This window comes from Empidonax traillii, unplaced genomic scaffold (assembly GCF_003031625.1).
Source record: "Empidonax traillii isolate 1590-97213 ecotype Southwest subspecies unplaced genomic scaffold, ASM303162v1 scaffold82:size1209730, whole genome shotgun sequence".
NCBI lineage: Eukaryota > Metazoa > Chordata > Aves > Passeriformes > Tyrannidae > Empidonax > Empidonax traillii.
In genome coordinates, this window is record NW_020955275.1 from 58,490 (window position 1) to 80,907 (window position 22,418).

The 22,418-nt window shown below is 37.8% G+C and overlaps 1 protein-coding gene across 1 annotated transcript; it reads right to left on the reverse strand.

Moving 5' to 3' along the window:
* Positions 1-2,423: 2,423 nt before the first annotated feature.
* CAAP1 (caspase activity and apoptosis inhibitor 1) lies at positions 2,424-18,532 on the reverse strand. Its single transcript, XM_027881001.1, has 6 exons — positions 18,364-18,532; positions 17,151-17,351; positions 15,566-15,650; positions 15,318-15,393; positions 7,522-7,595; positions 2,424-3,856 (listed from the first exon to the last, which is right to left on the reverse strand). Exons 1-6 carry the CDS (start codon positions 18,493-18,495, stop codon positions 3,513-3,515), a joined length of 912 nt encoding a protein of 303 aa, XP_027736802.1. The 5' UTR covers positions 18,496-18,532; the 3' UTR covers positions 2,424-3,512.
* Positions 18,533-22,418: the final 3,886 nt, after the last annotated feature.

A 22,418-nucleotide genomic window follows, 5' to 3' on the forward strand; every position in this document is an offset into this window, starting at 1 on the left:
TCATCATAAAATCTAATTATTTTTTCTATGAAATTACCATAACAGCAAAGCTTCTAAACAAAAATAAATACTTTTGGCTTTCTGTGGAGTCATATCTTATTGTTTACCCTATGCAAACATAACCAACCCTCTTCCTCCTCAAAAAAGTACTGTGCTACATCTATGAGGACAGCCAAAATTCATTAGAAACTATTGCTGCAGCCTAGAATATAATCAAGATCTTTTTCAGGCTGACCAATACCCAGCGTGTAACATTTTTCCCATCAAAACAGTTGACCAAAACCCAGTAACATTATTTCAAGGTTTCATAAATAATTCATGACTTCATTTTACATACAAATTGCCTCTTCTTCCAAGTGAAATAATAAATTTATTCTGTGGGGAAAAATTACAGGCATATTTAAAAGTGAAAAACAAAACAGCTGTACAATAACTATTTTAAATACACTAGATTCTTATAACTGTTCAGTGATATTAATCAATGCAAGAACCACATAATTTAGCTGATCTTTTGTACTATTGCTGCTTAGCAATAGTGCAAATATACTAAATATACAATATACTAAAAGGGAATTAGCACTTGTGTAATCAATCATTTAAGTATCTCACATGTTTTTCACTTTATATTATTTTTGTAAACAGCTTAATTTAATTTTCTTGGAATCCTTCTCATATTTTAATTTCAAATTTAATTAGGTTGTAATTACAAAACTTCTGTCACATGCATAGTAAACCTGTTTCCTCTCTGTCATACTACATATGCAACTTCTTGAAACAGACCTTGAAATAATAACCTTTAACAGTTCAACACACTACAAAACAAACTTTTAGAGGTGGCCTGGGAAACCAATAGGAAACTGAATGTCAGTTCAGAACTAAATGTCATATACCTCCAGAGAATAGGCAGTAGAAGGCAACTACATTCTGGTTTATCATTACTGCTAGCAGTATGCTAGTTGCCAAACAACTGCAAACGTGTCACTCTGTGGCATCGCTGAAGGGAATTCATACATGTGCCTGCATGCCCTCTTCTGGTGACAAAAAAATGCCCTTGCAGGCAAGCTTTTTCATTTCCAGAGCAGGCAAAGTGAGATATTCATTGCCTTAAGGATTTAAGTATAGCAGCAGTAAAACATATTTTTGAAGTCTAACATAGCTCCACAAGCCTTCCTTGACAAACAAGAACACAGCACATCCAGGTTCTGCCAGCTGTGTTCTGATTACTTTTTTTTCTCTCTGGACTCAAATAAAATGAAATTAAATGAAATTAACTGAAGACAACACACAGAGATTCTAATACAGTAAAACTACTTTTTGAATTGTGTATACATATATATACATTCTTACTTTCACTCTCAATTTGCTAAAAACAATAGAATGTGGGTAACTCTGGATAACTTTACAGTCAGTTATAATTTACTCAGGTTTTTGCCATCACTTAGTGAATGGACACAAAGTTTCTCAGGTGTATTTAATGAAGCATTTAGTTTATAATTAAATTTTCACATTTTATAATACTGTTGATTCTAGAGGAAATAAATTATACCGTAAGAAATATACAAGAAGCTTGCTATTGAAGAAAATGCACCTCATTACCAATAGAGAAAAGGAAAAGGGTTTAAAAAGAAACAGGAAAAAGGGGAAAATAGAGAATAAAGGGAAAGAAGCAAAGGAATAAAAAGGAGGGAGAAAAAGAACATTGTAAACCTTAAAAGAGGTTGTGATGGTTCGGACTTGGCTCCCTGCCAAATGCCCAACCCCCCAGTAGCAGCCCCTCTCTTCCCCCCTCTCTACTTCCCCCAGGGCAAAGGAAAAAAAACTATGCAAATTGAAGAACCCGAAAACGAAGCTAGTTATATAAAAAATATATTTTATGTATATTACAGTTAAGATGTTATGTACACAGCAAACGGGAATCCAAACACCCCCCGAAGGGATAGGGAAAGGGGAAAAAGGGACAAAAGGAAACAAAAAGGGACACCGAATAGATATGCACAATCAAACCCGAGAACTAGTAAAATAACTAGTAAAACAAATCTCACCATGTCCCTTAGGAAGCAGGATTGGCAGACACTGCCAGCGCTCTCCAAGCTTCCACATGGCAGGTCAGTGGATGCTGCAGGCCTCAGCCTTAGATAAGCGAGACCAATGCAGGGACCCACTGTTCCCGAACTCCGGCGGAGAACGAAGGCTGCTCCTCTCCTCTTATTTATACCACGATTTACGTAAAAATCGTATGGAATACTGGGAACACTGCCCCTTCCTTGGTTACAAACTGGTAACCAGGGAAGGCCTAGATTAAAACTACCACAAGGTATATATACAAGACATAGTATTTGAATAGAACAAGGTTTGTAGTAATATTACAAAATAGCATGTAGAAATTACCTATGCTACTGTTGCAAAGTATGTAATTTGCTTTCTAAGTATCAATCAAGGAAAGCTCAGGAGTAAAAATATACAATATATCATTTTACTTAACAAAGGCTACATTTGTAAACTTCATACCTTTAAGAAAAATTGATGTGTGCATGTGCAAACCACCACACAAATATTTTAATATCCAATTGATTAGTTGCCAGACACAAGACCAGCACTAATTCTGAAAAAAAATTAAAATAATTTTAATTGTTGTAAGATATTACACCATGAAAATTAATCTTAAAATTCAATTTACTTATAAAGAAATACCCTTGAAATGGATAAAAATACAATTTTTATTTTAAAACCTCATAAATAAATTAAATTTCTTTAAAAAAACCCCAACAAACATTTATACTGAAATTAGGTGGATTTTCCTACTTACAGGGTACATGAAATGACTACATTATCTGAACGTTAAAAGCTCAAGGTCCTCTCAATTGTTTGATTGCTAAATATTATGACAAATATTCAAAGGAAAAGCTTTACAGTCAGGAAAAAAAATGTTTTCTTTATTTCAGTTATAACACAGAAGATAAACTGTGGACAAGAGTGACAAAACTGCATGACAGGCTGTGTCTCTTTCAGGCACTTTCATAACTCTGAAAATAACATGTTTAACGATTTATTTGAAAGGTAAAAATCCTTCCATTCAGGAAGTCGAATTTCAAGAAATTAAGTATTCTTTTAAATGAATTATCACTCATTTTAAGTAGAATACCAACATGATGACGAGATGGGCCCCAAGGAGAAACAAGCAGTCTCATATCACTTCCAAGCCTAACCATTCTATGACTCCAAGTTGACACAAAAAGCTTTCTGGAAGGCACCAGGTTCCTGGCATATGCTGAGGGACTCCTTGAGGAAATGACCCAGGAAAAGGACACCTTATCTCAGGAAAGCACCAGCCTCTGCTCATGCATGGTATGGAAGCAGCACTCTAAAGGCAACAAAACCACTGAATCACAGGTCAGGATACACAGCACAGTCTGAATGAGGAATGTCATACCCAACCCGAATACACATTAGCACTGAAGAGAACAGATGTCACCTTCTTTGAAACAAATACTGAAAATTAAACCTAAGCAATCTCAGGGCTGTTTTCTTACATCCCCAGCTTTCATCAGAGCCTTAATAGCTCTGGCCCTCATCTCAAGCTCCAGAAGCTCCAGCTGTTGTGCTGATGGCTGAACATCTTCTGATGGAGGAACAGGTAAGGTTGATGCTTTGGGCTCCTTTGGGCTGGACTCTGCCAACCCCAGTATCTCATTCACACTTTTCTCAATGTCCTTCTGAAGGTCATCTATCTGACCAGCTCCACTCCTGACAGTGTTTTCTTGCACATCTGGGCCATCCTCTTCATTGCATGGGCCTTCTATGTCACTATCATATGCATCTGCATTTATGCTGAGGACATCACTATCTTCTCCCTTGCCTGCAACACAAACACAGCAATCACGTAGTTGCCTAATACAACTGTTTTTATTTCAACTTACAAAATCATTTCTACTTAAAGGATTACTCTACAGATTAAGAGAGAGGTAAAAAGATCTATGATTATAGGACAACCAATTCCTTTTTTTTCCTCCTTCAGCTTTTAAGAATGATCTAATTTACACAATTGTTAATGCATTTTTTTCCCAATTTAAAAGAACATGCTATATAGCTAAGCAGTAGTACCAGGAAAATTTGTTCTATCCTAAGAAGTTACATGACCTGTTTTCCTGATTAAAATGTCATAAGATTTTATATCACAAGATATACCAAAGCTTCTGTGGTGCAAAATTATTGTTTTTTTATTTCTTAAGTAAACTTAATTTTCAAAATGCAACTTTCGAAAGTCGTTCTCAACTATTTTACGTATTTTAAGAGGAGTGGGACACTGTAGTCAGGCAAAGCACTAAAAATTAATGGAAACTCCATCTACACTGAATAGTGTAACTATTCAGAATTTATCAAAGTATTCCAGATGTATTTAACTTGATAAAAACATGGAGGAATTTATGGTTTTAGCTTTTAATAGTGACTGAAAGTTGGAGTCTATTTTTAAAAATGTAGTTAGAAGAGGCAGTGCAATAAAATAAAAGCAAAGGTCTAAAAGAACGTGGGTAAATGTTCTCACAATCTAGATACAGAGAGACTATTGCTTTTGACACACTGGCCTCAGAAGTTATTAATTCTTCACCAACCTTTTTATCTATGGAAACTTACAGTAGGATTGGTTCCTTCTTAGAATAAAGTTACTGATTCTTAAGACTATAATTCTTTTGTTAATACCATTTTTACCAGTTGCACAAGAAGAACAAATAAGGCTTTAGAAAAAACGTTAATCTTTTTTTAAACATTTTAATATGCCTTACTGTACCCACATGAATTTGGCTTTAATTCACGAAAAGTGCCCAAAAAACCTTAGGAAATATCTATTTTTCTCAGGGTTTACAACATTCCTGCCATCCTGTAGGTGTGAGAAAAAAAAAGATCAACACTGATCACTTGAAAAACTATAAATGCAATTTCTCTGCTTAAAAAACAAGGGAAGGGAGGAAAGAAGAAAATATCTCAGAGTAGTTTTATAAACGATACATTTTAAAGCTTTAATCCAAGGCTTTTACTCATTCAGGATTAAAGGTTTGTTTTTTTTTTTTTTTTTACCATAGATACTTTAAAAAAGATATTCAGATACCCCCTCCTGATCACTCCATATCAGGCTATGATTTGTAACAGCATTTAAGTTCAGATTTAAGAATACTGCACGTTTACCCTGAGAATATACTCCTCATTTAGGATCTTAAACAGTCATTAATCTAGTACCTCATAACACATGTTTACTGGATTGCAAAAACTGGTCAAAATATTGGTAAATAGAGTATATTTGGGAAAATACACAGCTAACGTATGAGGCACCTCCTACATTGTCTTCTCAAGTAACTGTTATGCTGAGGATCCGCTTTCCAGGAAGTGGCTAAAAATATGACTGCCAACGGGAGGTTGTGAAAAATTATCTAATTTTGCTTTGTTTCAGTGCACAGCTCTTGCTTCACTTATTAACCTGTCTTCTTGAGTTTTTATCATTTTACTTTTCCAATCATCTCCTCTACCCTACTGAGGAACAATTAATTGAGGGACTGGCATGTGCCTACTGCTGGGTGGGCTCAGCCCACCATAGGATTCTTTTTGGAATTAAATGGCCATGTTAAGAAGAAACGAAATATTAAGTCATTCATGATTGTCCCAGACTTCATAAGGATGAGGAAGTTAGGCAGAAAAGCTATGTGCTCTATTCAGAATTTGGAACCTCCAGTACTGTAAAATACAGCGTTCCTACAAGATTATTGGCCTACAGATGTTTAAGGAGCTAACGGGCTTTATTTCCCTCTTTTGCAGCTGTATTTTTTACACAGTAGTAAAGATTGGGGCTGGCGTTTCTCATTATCTTTTTCATTTTGATAAATTCTACTTTTTCCTTCATCTGTAGTTGCAAAATTCACTTTACAACACCTAATTTCATTTTTAAATTTTATTTTATCCACTCTTCTGCTTATCCTCTTTTTGTCCTTTTCTTCCCATTGCATCTCAGGCTGCATGGCAGAAAAACGACTGGAGTTATACTTTTTAACTTATATTGATATTCTTAATAGCTTTTTAAAGATAACATCTTGAGTAGAGCCACTGTTATTGTCCAAAGCCATCATGATACTCTGGTTGGTTAAGTCATGAGAAACAACTATGCAATCACCTGCAACCCTCATCAATTCCCTTTGATATCACAAAATTGGAAGAAATCCGCAGGAAATCTGTCAGTTCTAAGATCCCTCCATTTAGTACAGCAAGAAACATTTAAAGGATTCCTCACAAAGTCATAGCAACTCACTCCTAGAAGTTTTGATGCTTTTATTATTACTCTTTCCTTCTCCATTTAACTCCTGTCACTAACTACTTTGAAAAAGAACACATTTCACAAAGTAATTACAAAAGACATCTTTTAGAAAAGCATTCTTAATTGTGAAAAAGAAGTTGCAAGATACAAATAATGTTACATCTTTGCAAAAGAGAACTCAAGCTTAGAAGTTGCAACATTCTTTGACTGGAAAAGCTATTTCTGATGTTTTTGCACACAGCTAGTCCAAATGAAAATAAACACACTGAGACAGAAACACCTACAGTTCTAGTGCTCCATGCACAAACTACTACCAGCAGTTATAATACAGTGCTGATTTAATGACAGAAATAAAAAATACTGCTGCAGGTTAAAAATACTATTTCCCTGTGTAGGAAGTACTCAAATGTGCACCAATAACTTTCTTGCCTTTGCATCTTCTAATCTGCCAGTCACTGAAGGTCTCACCCACTGTATTTTTGCATTTAAAAAGAAAAGATGCAGAAGACAAAATGTTCATCCACAGTGATTCAAAGACTTGAATGTGTACTTCTATTGACACTGACTTCAAGTAAAATATGCCAGTTAACAGGAGTGGTGAGTGTCAAGCACCATTTTGTTGGACCTCAGCTCTGCACAATCAAACAAGGCAAGGTATCATATATCAAGACTGAATGAAGTAACTAAATTATAAGCAGCCCTTTGGCAAACAATTATTATAATGGATTTCTATGAAGGCAAAAACAGAGTACTGTATCATGATCATCTCAATGTAGAGTAAAACTCTACATGATCATCTCAATGTTGAGTAAAACTTACACTCAAAGAATTCGGCAAATAGTAATAGCAATCACCTACATATCAAGAAACTTAAATGACTGAAGTTCCTCTTCAGTTGAAAAACGAGACATGAAGAGGAAAATGACCCTTGTAAGAAGCTGAACTAGAAAACTTAGAAAAGCTGCAATTTGCTTCTAGACACAAAAAACTCTCCATTCCTACAGACTTAAGAAGCCAAAGTTCCTAAAATGTCTTCTTCAATGTTCCCATCACGTTTTCTGGAATTGGGCTCAGGGGAGAAGTTGTAACCCTACACCACCTGATTTCTAAGAGAATACTTCCCTGTGACTGCAGCTACTGTTCACAAGAGACAAGTGCATAACCTGGAATCAGTCACTGAGCAACACCGAGAAAACAAAATTTCAGCTTTCTCTACTGCATACCTTGTTTTGATTCCTGACCTTCCAGCTTGCTGTCTTCTCTCAGAGAAGAAGTTGAGTCTATACTGTTGTCCTGTCTGGAAAAAATTAAGAACACATTTTAATCAGCATAATTTACAATTTAATGTAAACTTTTTAAAGAAACTAATGAAATTATGAGGTGGTAGGCCCAATAAGCCCACTGCAGTAGGAATCAAGGCAGTAGGAACATACAGAGTGCTAATCTGAACAAACAAAACAAACTTGAAACAAATCTTTTCTGCTTAGCCTAGTAATACACACGGATAAAGCAATTATTTCCACTATAACCTAGTCTGTCAGAGTAACCATCCTCAGCAATTATAGCTGAGGAACTACAGCTTCTCGTTTAAGAGCTTTTCTCTAAAACTCACCATAAATTGTCACACAGTTAAATGATTTGGAGAAACTATAGTTTCTGCTGCATTCAAATACTATTTACCATTTTACTTGGAAAGTAAAAGGTATTTTCACAAAGTTATGACTACCCACCACTACCTACCTCTCCAACACCACAATCTCACTGTTTCACAAAGGGATACTTTTAAAAATTAAATCGCAACTCAGCTGTTACATTGTATCCAGTACCTGCACGCCTCTATTCCTTCTATTTAAAGATTTATACACTTCACATCTCCTAGTTATACAAACTCCAAAATACACTGAAACTTGCAAGAAGGACCCAGGTGGAAGGACCCAGAATCACAGGAAGAGTTCAAATGCCACGTTTAGTGAGCATTTTAACAGTAGAATTGCCCGATTCCTGAATGGGCCCTGCTGGTGTGGCACCGGTTTCATGCATAGTAATATGGAACCAATGCAACTACCCTGCCTGTGGGAGCTTCACATTATAAAAAAGACGCAGTATTCTGGAATCACAGGTGTAAATACAACGACTAACAACTTGTTTTTCAGTAATGGCCTTAAGGGTTTTCCTAAAATTGAATATTGATCTACTTTCCCCACGCTGTCTAAGTTGCTTTTTTTTTCTAGGTGTCCAACACTTATGTCAGGGAGGAGAACATTGTTATATTCCTGGACATCTTGGTCTGAGTGGCAGTTATTTTCATTTCTACTTCCTTTTCTGAAGAGGCAAAGGCTACAAATCAACTTTTTTTAGCGATTGGAAAAGAGGTGTGTAGGTAGCATGCAATAATTGATTATGGAGAATGTGAGCTATTTTCATAATGCACACAGCATCCCCAAAAATAGATTTTTTAATGTTACACACCTTAATAAAAGAAAGAGAAATGTACTGCCCAACACCATTACGATAAACTGAGAATAGAGTAGTTACTGTGACGAATTTTTTTCAGAACTCAGTGATATCCTTTCAGCTTGTTTTCCTACTTGGTCAACTCAGCTGGAAACGACAAGGAATGAAAAATGTATGCTTCTCTCAGGATTTTCAATGTCAAGCATCAGTATGCAGAGGCTCGTAATTCACCCTTAAACCTGAGGCTAGTCTAGCCAACAAGTACAACGAGAGTTGTACTGGGAGTAAGGTATCAAATAGACTGTAAAATCAGAAGGTGAATTCCTGAAATAGACCACGCCCTGCAAGTAGGGAAATTCAGGGACCCTAATGGAACACCAGACACCCCAGAGATCAACAGTCTGAGTGTCAGCCCCTGGGGACAATCGCAGGCCTGCTCCTGCCATTGGACAGGCCCATGGGCACAAGGAGGTCTGAGCAGCAACTACAGTGGGGATACAAACCTTGTGGGCTTGTGTGCCAGTAGCTGGGGAGAGCTGTGGATCTGGTCCAGCTACTCAGCTACTGGTCAGCAGATCTGGAATGAACCATCTGATTTGGTAAACAACTCCTAGCAATTTGTTATACTTAGTCACTTAACTCTTGACCAAAATAAGGTTGTGATATACCCCTAAGCAGAAGCTGCTTAGGTTGCCCCTGCTCCTACCCCGTCCTCCTTCACACACATGGTTCATCATTTTGAACTGAGTAGTCAGCTCTGCACTGGACAGGAATGTGTCACTTGAAAAAGCCTGATCTTGCACCAGTAGTATCAGGCAACAAATTTCACATCTCTGGTACCACCTTGAGGTCTGATGAGGAATTATAATAATCTCTTTGCCAGAAAGCTCAGTGACTTCTACAATTCAAACAATGGTTGTGAAATTATCTACACCCACTTTAACAGCCACTTAAAAAGAAATTATCAACTGAAAAAATTCACATATTGAAACTTGTTGTAAGGTTTCCCCCTGTTGCCTTCACTCTGTTAATGATCATAGCAAAACCACATGCCTTTAAAGACTACCTACTGTAAGCAGAAGAATTTTTAGAACCCAAAAGTACGTTAACAGCACATTTTACTCTCTCAGAATTGATGGGATTGGACTGTATTGCTGGTGAACCTCCACGACTTCCTTTTACAGGCAGACATTTTGCACCATCTACTGGCCCACCAGATGCACTTCAGTTCAGTTTTACTTTCAATCTGTTAACCTTGTGTTATTTGTTTGCTAGTGAAAAATACTTTTTCCGTAATCATCTATACTCTGGTTTAGATTTAAAAAAAACACAGCACAATATCATGTCTTCAAATAATGGGAGCAGAAGATATGCTAATCTAAAATTAAGGGACAGTATACAAATTTAATACCCTCTTCTTTCTAGTGACAACAGTTATTTGCAGTTCCCTTTTTTTATAAGTCTTTAAAGACACTTCTCCCTCAGGGATGACAATTAAGTTCGAAGTCCCTCTTCCAAGCAATAAACTTGGTATTTTTAATTTATTTTTTTAAACAGAACAACAATTTCACAGTATTATCTTTTCAGCAGAAAGAAGCTAACTACAGTTAGAGTTTGATGATGACAAATGATGTAAATTTAAATTTACCTTGTTTTATATAGAGCATACACTTCATATTGGCATGCTCCACACTAGTGCAATGTTTACCTGGGTTCACACATGTGGATTCTGTACACAGTTTGTTACAGGAATTTGCATAGCTGTCAAAGGCATTTGGGTTTGAGGGTTAATTGGGACCACAACTCCAGTAGATTATGCAAAGTGAGGTAAGATGGCAGCACAGGTTAGGGAAAGGGCTACTGGCCACAGGAGTGGATGGCTAAGGATTAAGACAGTAGCACTGCAATAATGGGGGTTGGGATACCAAGTTCCATTGGTAATTGGGGTTGAAGACCAGGAGAGAAAGTTTTGTGAGGGAAAAATATAACTTAATGAAGTGGACTAGAAGAAAGTCTGAAAACATGAGAGACAGTCATGCTGATACTTTCTTACTGGGCTTTCAATTATCACTAAGAAACATTCACCTAAATCTCCTGTGTGAGGGTTGAGTTCAATACCTCTGCAATTCTTGACATAAAGATGATGTACTGTCATGAACTAAAATTTGCTTTTGCACTTAGTTCAAAGTCTAAAAAACATTTTTACAATCCCAAGTCCTTGTCAGATTCTTGCCAATTTTGTTCCAAGGATAGTTTTCAATGACAAATGAGAACTAAAATAATTATCAGGAAGCAATTAAAAAAGTAAGGGGAAAAAAGTTCTTATAAAGTAGTGTTCCTTAAGAAAGGTATCTCAAAGATGCTAATCAAAAAGTTTAATGAGCCATGAAAATTCCATCAGTCCTGTTACAGGTGTTGTTTGAGGACACCACAGGAACAGAAGACAGTGAACCAAATTAGCCAAATGCTAATGCATCTACTCAGTGACTCATGCAGCCTGTTGTTCCAGAGATTCCAAATGGTGAAGAAAACCCAATTGTCCCACAGGGGCAAATACCAGATGGCAATTCCATTCTTGTGAACAGCCCAGTACCCAGGAGAACAACATGTTAGAACAAGGCAAAACTTTAAACCACCAGCGTTTCTAAAAGAAAACAAGCAGAAACTGCACTTATGACTGCAAAGCAATAAAAAGCCCATAAATTCTTTAAAGAGCAAATATTATACTTCAAATTTTCATTCAGTGAAAAAAATAAGCCCATTAAAATTTTGAAAGCAAAAGGTCCTTTATTCACACACACGTGAACATGATCACTATAATAATACTAGCATGCTTGTTCTTTCAATAACATTTTGCTATTACGGCATTTAACTTACTTTCATTCCTTCTGCAGGAGGATATTTAAAAAGTCAATTCAGGTAACAGGGAAGAAATAGCTCAAGAATATAACTCTTGAAAGCGGTGGGAAGAATGATTATTTGGTTTTGCAAGACATTATTTGGCTCTTTCAATTAAATATCTGACATTTAACTGGAAGCTTGGTATACAGTAATTCTCCTGGTTTAACCGTACTCCATTGCAGATAGTAACACAGAAGCAGTAACAAAAATGTGAGAACTGCATAGACAAAAATCTCTACAGAGCTCACAAGTAATGAAATAAATTATTGCAATAGCAATTTGCAGTTACTGCCAAACACAGGCCCTGCCTCTTCAGTTCTTCTGCATAGTTATTGCAAGATTTCTAATGCTTAATGTAGAAGAAGCCAGTGACAAAAGAGCAGACGTTTCACATGTTAATGGAAGCATGGGAAACTTTGATAGAGCTGAAATTTAGGGAAAAGCCCCAGGGCTTCCACTTTGGTTGTACAACGAGGACATGAGCAAGAAAAAAAAAAATACAAAGGAAGATTAAATTTACAATTAGATGTGATACCACCCAAAAGTTTCAGATAAAGATCTGGATTTTGCAGTTCTCCCTGTACCTAGAGAAACTTCTCTAAAGCCCTGCTACTTTAAGCTATTGCAGACAAGAAGCAGATCTTTAGAGACAGAGAGTCATTTATCTATTTTAGGGGGCAGGGTGGGGGAAGACGTAGTTCAAACTATACCCTTCTAAGGAAGCCTATAAATTTTTATATACTTGTAATTTCTTGAGACGTATTGATTTAAACTTTCTGGATTTCTGTTGATATATGCATATTGCTGAGGTATGTCTGCGGTTTTTTTAAGGACAAAAATGAGAGAAGCAAACTGATGTTTCCACCAGTTAAAACATTTTGGATTAGAGTAAGACTTTCTATTCACTTTTTCCCTTTCCACGTTTACACTACCATGAAAACAACTAATACAAGCCAGATTTAAAACAAAAAAGCCCTATGCTTTGATTTTACAACCTTAATAGAATGCAGGAAAAAGAAGTCAATCACCTAAAAACCACAAGTAACAAAGATAATCTAGGAAGAACCAACAGTGAGAATATAAACAGAGAAAATGCCCTTCTTGTTATGAAAAGTCTTTTCTCTTCCAGGAGAAGACAAATTCACCCACTTAAACTCAGACTACAATTATAAATATACTAATGATTACCAACAACCAAAATTGTTAGCAATGCAATTTTCACTATGTTTTCATGGTTGCATGTTTAGCTTCTCTGCTTGGTGACTTGTTGATGAAACACATTTTCTGAAGTTTTGCAAACTTGCATTTATAATTAGTTACACACAGGTTGCAAAGAAGTTACCCTAACACCCAAAGATTAGCCCTAATTAGTAAAAAGGGCTGGTTACCATTTACAGTTGTAAAACCATAATACTGGTCTGCTTACTGAGTGCTGGACTTTAACATAAAATCTTAATTTTCCTCATTTCCTCCTATCCCTTTATTTTTCTATCATCCAAACAGCTTTGCCATTTTGTTTTTTTTGGTGCTGATGGCACACAGCTGAACCCATGAGCTATGGTTCTCAGATACCACCCATGTGTGTAGCACACTATTTTTTAAAGGGAAAAGAAAAGCCACAATTCCTAAACCAATACATTTTGCCTGCCCAGTTTGAAGGGGTCTGAAATCTTAAACTATCAGGATAGAGACAGAGATACAAGAGCAGGAGGTACCTCAACCACTGCAAAAGGAAGCAATCTTCCCCATAACTATGATGAACAAGCCTCAGTTTCTTTTAGTTTTTTAAAACACAATTTTTTCTTGATTTTGCTGTCAGTTACTGAAACCTTCCTACTTGACATGGGCAAATAGTTTAAGTGGTGTCTTCAGATATCCACTAGTTAAAAATGGCAAAGCCCTCTTGCTTTTCTTACTTTGGTGTTTCATCCATTAATTTCCTCTTTTTAGATTTTTACCAGCTCAAATAATTTCCACATAAGCAAGAATTTACCAATCTAGTGTAACTAAGGGTCATAAATACATCTCAATAGTAGCATACATCTAGCACATACAGAACCACCTCAGTGAAATCTAGCAGAACAAATTCTGCCATAACTCTTGAAGATAAAGAACATTTAATGTATTTTGCAATAGTAAAGAGCTTGTGAATTAGGCTTTAAAAAAAACCAAACAACAAACCCAACATGTAATTTCTCCAGAAATCAAAATCCTGGGGCATTTTTCATGGTTTATTTAGCCAAAAAGTTTTTCTTCTCATTCTATTTAGAAGTTCCCTGGCAAGACATCAATCACTTAACAGAGACTCCTTTACACAGAGACCATATATTTAGCATACTTTGTAATATTTTGTTTTTTCTATTTGCTTTTTAAACAGCCAGTAGAAAGAAATGTCCAAAATAAGAAAATTACCCTCATGTGCCCTAATACAGACTATTTACAGATCATGTAAACAACAAATAGCAAAGAGGGATACAGTAACAAAATGGGCTCCAAATGGAACATTAAAAGAAATAGTGTCAGAGGGTATGAAAATTGTATCATGAGAAAAAAAAAAAAGAAACATAATTTAGTATCGCTCTCTTTTCTAGTATATTTACATGATGAGATGCAATCAAAGAAAATTACTTCATTCAGTAACTGCACAGGCTGCTCTGAATCAAAGACAGAACCAGAAGCCAGGTCTCCGTTAAATAAAAATACTGACCAGAGTGTGATATTTGGGTTCCTACCAACAGTAAATTGGATTACTGATACTACTACTGTTCCTGTTCAGTAGGTTTAGATAAACCAACAAAACCAGCAGCTAAGAGGTACTTGATTCTGCTCAACACAGGTGCATTGTCTTGTACTCAGAGGTTTATTAAGTGTGCGTTGAATCTGTGGACCAGCTGAAATCAGGTCAGTACTGAAAACATAAAAGCTAATTCATTTTCTATAAGCAAGTTAGTCTCATAATATTTGATCTGTTGTGCATGATAACTAGTAACTTTCTTTTCCCCTTCACTACTTCCACATAAACTATCAAACAGGTAAACTCTTTCTGACAAAGAAATGGTCTTTAATAAACAGACAAGCATTTTAAGAAAAGGCTAAAAAATGTTGGCCTTTACAAAACTGACAGATGTCAAGAATAAGAAACCAGAAGTTTCTGCTCTTGAGATACACTCTATATCATCCCTAACAGAGGACATTGACTGTCAGTGCTGCTTCAACTGTGGCAGGATGATGGACCAGAAAGAAAATGGAAAGGATAAATCAAAGCTGAAATAAAAACATACTTACAAAATTCACTTACCTAAGTGGGAAGGGGTTACTTAACCTGCTTTAGCTCACATAAAGGCAGTTAACCTAAACCATAGCCTTCTGTTGCAGGCTACAAGTGTGAACATCTAATTACCACAACTCGGCTGATGGGTGGTATGCCACTAGGAACCCAGTTACGTGCTTAAAAACACATTTAATATTATAAAGTGACAAGTTCATGTTTGTAAGTTTAGTGCTTGCTAACGGTCACAGCTAATGGTCATTCAACTGAAGTAATTACTTCATTAAGGATATAGCACTAGGGTTTTTTAATAGTATATTTTATCATTTCTCATGAAAAATCTTTGTATTGTTAAATCTTCCTAAAGTAAGTTTAAGTATTTTTTCTTTTACTCACTGACTGACTGAATCGTCTCCAGTCTTGTCTCCTCCATTTGCCTCCTCGTCAGTATCAGAATCAGCTCCCATCCTGCCTAGATATACACAGTTTCAAACAAGAAAATTAATTAAAATTAATTACATTAATATACACTTAACAGTGTGTGTAAGGATATATACGTATATAAAGTAGCTAGAAAGAGTGTAAATCCTGTTGAGGCAGACTATTTTCTGGTGTATGGTGAAGCCTAAAAGTTTCATACATACCTTCAAGTATCTTCAACAGGTTTTTTTCAGATAACAGCTCCAACTGCTCCATGCAAAGCCTTTTGATTTCATCCATGGAACAGTTCTGAGAAAACAGATAAGACAGACCACAAACCACTAAAAAATTCTGAGAAAGAGTAATTATAAACGTAAGCAGTGCTGCAATTGTAATGAATAAAGAGTTAGCGTGGATTGCAAGCCCCTCCCGTGTTCTGATCTGCATTGATGCAATTGCTGTAGAAAACTAGATGTTCCAATTTTGACAACTCCCAGAAATAGCATATGTGTAGTTTTTCTCTGAAAAATTAAGCAATACACAGTATCAGTTCCTTGATGTGTGGCTGGGAGTTTCCACTGCAGCTGCAACACTGAGCATTATAAATACTAGACCATACGTGTGAAGCACGGAACCGCAAACAATTGCAGATCCAGTTACTCCTAATTTTCCATCACTCGGAAGGAGACAGATGATAAAATTAAGTGTGCAAAGAGCGAACTGCTGGATATAAGTTCACAAACTGAAGAAAATACTGCTACTGACAACACACAAACAGTTGTGTGTCACAACACTGAAAATAAAAGAAATATGTAAACTGTGATCCACTTCTCATGCTCAATATATCTATCATACCTTTTGGTGACATAACATGGTAATTTCACACTTTCAAATGAGCTATGACACCACATACAAGTTACAAAATTAGGAAGCGCTGAACATATTCTAACACTCACAATCCTGCAGTAGGTTTGATTCTACACCATCAGGCAATTGTCTTACAAACTTAGTAATGTTTTTGTTTTCAGCTGATCAACCTCTTTTCTTCTCCCAGAGATGAGAAATGGACGAGACTGTATGCAACTCAGTACATGTTTAAAATGAAAAAATCCTGCCTCACTTATATTAAAGACACAACTCATTCAGATAAAAACTAGAGACAAAAATTTTAAAACTATAAACATCATACAAATGGCACTTCAACTGCAGTCTCTTCTTCTGTACAGGCTGTCAGCCCAACTTATTTTTTTCTACGTGCTGCTGTTCACAAGATTTAAAAGGCATATCTCAAAGCCAGTAAAACACCAGCTTTAGTTCACAGAAGTTACAGCTTCAGAAGCTGTTTATCAATAATGCGTTTTACTTTCTTATCTCAGACAGTACTTTAATATCATACAAAGAAAACCAGCTGACATAAACAGAAATCAACATTTTATTAACAAGTCAACATATTAATTAGCAAACAAAATTACTGAATTTACTCTTTGCAGTTATGGAACTCCTTTTGTATTTAACTAAACAGTACAGAGAGACAGTCTAAAAAAAAATCTACAGTTCAGCAGTGGCTGATCAGTAGAAAAAAAGAGTAATCTAGAATAACTACAGCAAATACTTAAACACTCTCACTTCCAGATTAGGAAAACTTCTTTACTTAAGAAAAGTACTTGACTTGACAGAGACTACTGAAGAAATATACAGGCAGCTTTTAAATTGTAAATCCACCAGACTTGAGAGATAAATATGCTTTCTTACACAAGCATATTGTGTAAGTTCATTACAGGTATATCAATTTTAAGTTTATTTCAGTACCTTTAAAGTATCAGGCAGCATCTTCTGTAGTTTCTTCTCCCCTATGACACAGAAACACTGTTGAAGCATTTCCTTTTTGTCCGCAATGTAGAAACTGACAGGTTTGAGTGACACTGTGAGATCTAATCCTCCTTCTTCTACATCACTGGGTTGTTCAGTTTCTTCCACTTTTTCTCCAGATGGTACATTGCATTTTGCTTCCTAAAATCAAGAAGGGCAAGTATAGTTTTCACATTTTTTAGTGAATTAGAGAAGAAACTCACAGCTTCACTTACGATTGCAATAGTTTTCCCTTCATAATAGCAAGGTACATCTTACCATGGACTTCTCAGGTTCCAAACAGTGTTTCACATTGCAAGGTAACCACGTTACAGAGTCTACATTTTTGATTACTGAAACCATCCTTATGCTAGGGAAATTTTTTTAAATCTTCAAGAGGCAAAGAGTACTTGTAAACATTAACTGGGAAATATTATCTGCAAATACCTAACTGTTGCTTACACATGAAAGCACACTTCAAAGCAGAAGAAATACATCCCTCTGATTTGCTGTGGAATTAAAACACAAGAGTTCATCATTTAAAGCTACCCTGCTAAGACAGACATTGGCACATAATTCCCTGTGTGACACAGGGACTAAAGATGGACTTAATATTAGAATATTAGAAAATATATCTTCTGTACATCAATGCATTACTTCTATAATAATAATAATTATAATTATAATTATAATAAAAAAACAGCTAGAAATATATTTTGATAGCCTCAGAATTCACTCAGACGTGCAGGTACTCGCAATTTTCTATTCGCCCTCGAACACCTCCTGAGCAGACTCACAAAGCTCCAAGAGTGAGCACCACGACCAGGGCCACCCCTGGGCTTGTGCCCCACATCCCTTAACACCCCTTTCACACGGGACAACACAGACTGGTCTCCCGGGGCGGTCCGGTCCGTGCCTGCCATGGGTGTCTGTGCCTGCCATGGGTGTCTGTGCTGCTCTCTCTACAGCCGCACCGACGGGCCGCGACCGAACCCCCTGGCCCGGGGCTTGTGCCGCCAGCCGCCCTCAGACGGCCCTTCCCGCAGCCATCCCACGGCACGGAAAACACGCAGGCCTCTGCCGCCGGAGCGGGGTCGGGACGCGCCCGGGACGGCACAGGAGGGACAGCTCAGGAAGGACAGCACCGCCCGGACCCCCGGAGCGCCCGCGATACCTCCGGGACAGCGTGGCTGGACTCGGTGCTCCGCCGCTTCCTGTCGCTGTCGTCCGTCCCCGGGGCTCCCTCCGGGCAGCAGGAGCGCGAGCGGCGCCGCTTCTTCTCCTTGGAAGATTTCCTGCCCGGCATCGCCGCGCTGACACGGCGCGCCCCGGGCCGCGCCCCGCCGGGGCCGGGCGGGACGAGGCGGCGCTTCCGGCAGCGGGAGCGCGCAGCGCCCCTAGCGGCGGGCGGGCGGCGGGACCGGCCCGAGGGAGCCGCCTCAGCCCCGCCCGGCCCCGGCCCCGGCCCCGGCCCCGCTGTGCCCCCCGGGCACCGCTGCTGCACCGCCGGCCTTCGGAGCGGCCCGGCGATGCTTTTGTTTGGTTGGTTGCGCGATTTCTTGGGGTTGGCGGGGTGACGCTAAAACTGTTTCCAGCCGTGGGCAGCCCGCCTGTTGTTCACACAGGTATCTCTGATCTAAGGTCTAGAAAACATGTCTTACGGGGAAGGGCTGAGGGAACTTCGTATCGGGAAGGGTCAGGGAACACCTCGTCGCTCTTGTCAACCCCCTGAAAGGAGGTTGTAGCCACTTGGGGGCCGGTCTCTTCTGCCGTGCCTGCAGTGAGAAGACTGGTGGAAATGCCTTAAACTGAGACAGAGGACATTCAGGTTAGATAGTTAAAAAAAAAAAAAAAAAAAATCATTCCCAGCGTGGTCAGACATTGGAATAGGTTTCCCGGGCAGGCGGTGAAGTCACCCTTCCTGGAGGTATTCAAGAGGCGTCTAGATCCAGTGCTGGGTGATTGGGTTTAGTGGTTTAGGTTTTACAGTGGTAGTGCCAGGTGGACAGATGGACCGGACGATCTGCAAGTTCTCTCCCAACTTTGATAATTCTGTGATGATTCCAGTCTCTGTAACTACTGTTTAATCCTGACCTTTTCCCTGTCTCTCAACCTGTTTCAGCAGTGCAAGGACTTGCATACTTTTCCCCTGCCAGCTCTTTGGCATTGCCAATAACTTTGGAAAAACAGTAACTTCCGTTTTATTGTGACACTTCATGCGTGTTGGAGAAGTGAGACACTAGTATTTTTCAGGGGATGCAAACAATTAGGAATCACAGCAGAGAAGCCTGTTGAAGGCAGGTGATCACTTTGTGCAATTCAGTAAGACGCTGATCAGCTTTCTGCCACCAACTACCAAGATTAGCTATAGAGAGAATTTAGTCTGTTATCCTAAGGAGGACAGTTAGTTGAAAATGAAGACCAGGGTAGAAAAATGTCCATTATTACACAGAGAAAATTGTATTAAGAACCTCCTTTTCTGTGCAGAGATATGCAATGATTTTCTTCTTTATTTGATGCACTGGAGTGTCTGTTTTTCTGTGCCTGATGTTTCCCAGATTCAAACATGTTGCCTTTCAGTTTGTTACTATCCCTATTGTGTTGGATCTTCATCAAATGGGTGGTATTGGCCCGTTTAGTTAAGAGATCTGCTGAATGCAAGTTGTACAAAGCTAGCAGTGATCAAAAGTACTGTCTTCAAATGATATATAATGCTTGGGCTGACATTGTTTTCAAAAAGGGTTAGAAGAATGTATTAAATACCATCTGTTTTTTTTTTTCATCAAGTGTTAGAATTGACCCTGATTTGTCTGTGTTGTTAGATTACCTGACAGGTGGGAATACGTCATCATATTTATCATCAGAAAATGACTGCCTTAGTGTACTCTGAAGGTGGCAGAAACATAGATGTGGGGTCTGTGAGTTTGAGGTGAAAATGGGATCCCTTGAGCAACTATGAGGAAAATAACAGGTTAAGTAGTGTATGCTTAGGCACACAAACTGTGTTTTCAATTAATGCAGCATCTACTCAGAATATAGAAGCTAACGGGGCATGCTGATAAAAAGATTTCTAACAATGCTGGAATTTATGTGATCACAGGCTTGAAACTCTACTGTCAAAAGGGGTAGTTCATATTGAATGCCTTTTTTTTCTGTGTTTGATACAGATCAACAGTGGTGTGGTCCACATTAGCAAATTTGTCTTTGCAATTGTAAAGAATAGAAACAAAATTTCCCACCAAAACTGAAAACTCAGTCTCTATAGTGCATAAATGTCAAAAATCCATTAGAAGAATAGGATATCTCAAAACACCCAGATACTCTTTAGGCTGTCAACAGCTGCAACTTGTTGCTGAATGTTTTATTTCACAGTCTACTCAGTACACATTTTGAAAAGTTGGGAAATGCCTGCTGTTCCTAGACTTTCGATTTGTTGATAGTTTAAAGAGAAAGACAAAAAAAGCAATCACAGTATATATAGTAATGGATCACATTCAGCTATGACAGCTTAGCTATTTTTAACCAAAAAAAAATTTAATGCAATTGGAACCAGAAGGTTGTAACATTTCCTAAAGCATTTACAGTTACCTCTGTAGTACTGATCTATAGATTATTTGGGTGTATTACTTTATAAAGAAGTGACTGCATCCAATGATTCATGAGTATTTCAATGTACAGTGCTTTTAATGAAATAGGTTTGCAGACTGAAGTTAGCCTATTTGTCCATAGCCTGAACACAACTGAGTAGCTAGAAGTCTGCTTAATTAGGTCCTGATGAGAGCACGGTGCATCACAATAATTACTCAGACTTACAAAACTCTTGTGATACAAGTATCCCAATTTATGTGACTGTAGTGCCCACTTGTTTTGACAACTATAGCAGTTAGTGCTGACCTCAGTTTTGATTCCTCTTTCAGTTCACCAAGAAGACATTTTATACAGGGTCCTGAGTTCTGGTCTAAGTAGATCCCAAGTATTTCCACTTTATAAAACCCAGGGCATGCCTAACAACAAAGCTTTAAAATAATGTGCTATTATGTGCTGTTTCCTGTTCTAAGATCTTCTGTTCCAGCTTAGAAAAAGATGCCAAAAGAATGTTGTCATCTACTAAGAAGCTTTGAATTCTTAGCAGAAGATACAACTCTTCTTTCAGAGGCTCTTAAAACTTCTCCAACATATTTTCACTATCCCCTGATGAATCAAATCAGGAACATGCAGCACACAGACCAACTCATCTGAAGTTTAGTGCTGTACATAGCAAGCCAGCTCTGAGCTCTGTGATAGGCATGTCTTTGTTTTCAATGTCCTCTGCTCTCAAAAGATGGAACACTGTGGACCTCGTGCCTGGCATGTTTCTTCAGTATAGATTTAATGTGCTTTCACTGAAACAGAAACTTCATCCTGGTGGCATCCTTAAGGTGTTCTACTTGTTTGCAACCTCAGCAGCAGATTCTGTAGTACACTTACATGTATTTGTGTGCTTATGTACATGCAAGCTGATATGAACCACAATGGAGTTTTAAACAGTGTTATTCAAAACACAAGCAAACAATTTCCCACTCACTCTGTTCCCTCAGACAATGGTGGATTACGGAATGGTTGGGTATCACAGTACCCTTTTAGCAGCAGGTGTCTTTGTCTCCAAATAATCCTGGCCTGCTTTGTTTATCTTGCCTAACATGCATTGCTGCAGTCCCTATAAGGATTTTTTTTCTGTTCCTCACCATTTCTCCACAGATTTAATCAAATTTTGTAATATTTCTAAATATACCATTTCTTGGAGTTGCCAGAGTATGTTTATTAATATAAACATTAATTTTTGGTCTGGGAAATTCATGACAATTTTCACGTGAAGAAATAACCTGTAACAGAGCAATCCCACAATAATAAAATCAAAATGTTAAGACAAGTATAGGTTTTTTTAAAATAGCACATGTACAAACACAGTTATAGAGCACAACATTTAAAAGCTAAAGTTTCAAGAACAATTGTATAGTAGGCAACCAAAATTCAACAGACAGGCACATTATTTCACAGACATGTTTCCTAATGGTAGCTTCTTAGATGCTTTCCCAGCAAGAGGTTCATCTATAGAGCACTGTATATCTCAGATAATCTCTTGGACTGCCTAATCCATGAACCTGCAATGGATCAAATGAGAAAACCTGTGACTAAGACCATGATCAAGACTGTTTGTGAGGGTATCTAGAAATCCATCAAAAGTGGACA

Excerpts from the sequence above, each read along its gene's own strand:
- CAAP1 (XM_027881001.1), bottom strand. The coding sequence starts at position 18,495 with ATGCCGGGCAGGAAATCTTCCAAGGAGAAGAAGCGGCGCCGCTCGCGC. Across the intron at positions 17,352-18,363 it reads CCAGCCACGCTGTCCCGGAG|GAAGCAAAATGCAATGTACC; the intron begins GTATCGCGGGCG and ends TCTTGATTTTAG. Across the intron at positions 15,651-17,150 it reads TGCTGCCTGATACTTTAAAG|AACTGTTCCATGGATGAAAT; the intron begins GTACTGAAATAA and ends CTGTTTTCTCAG.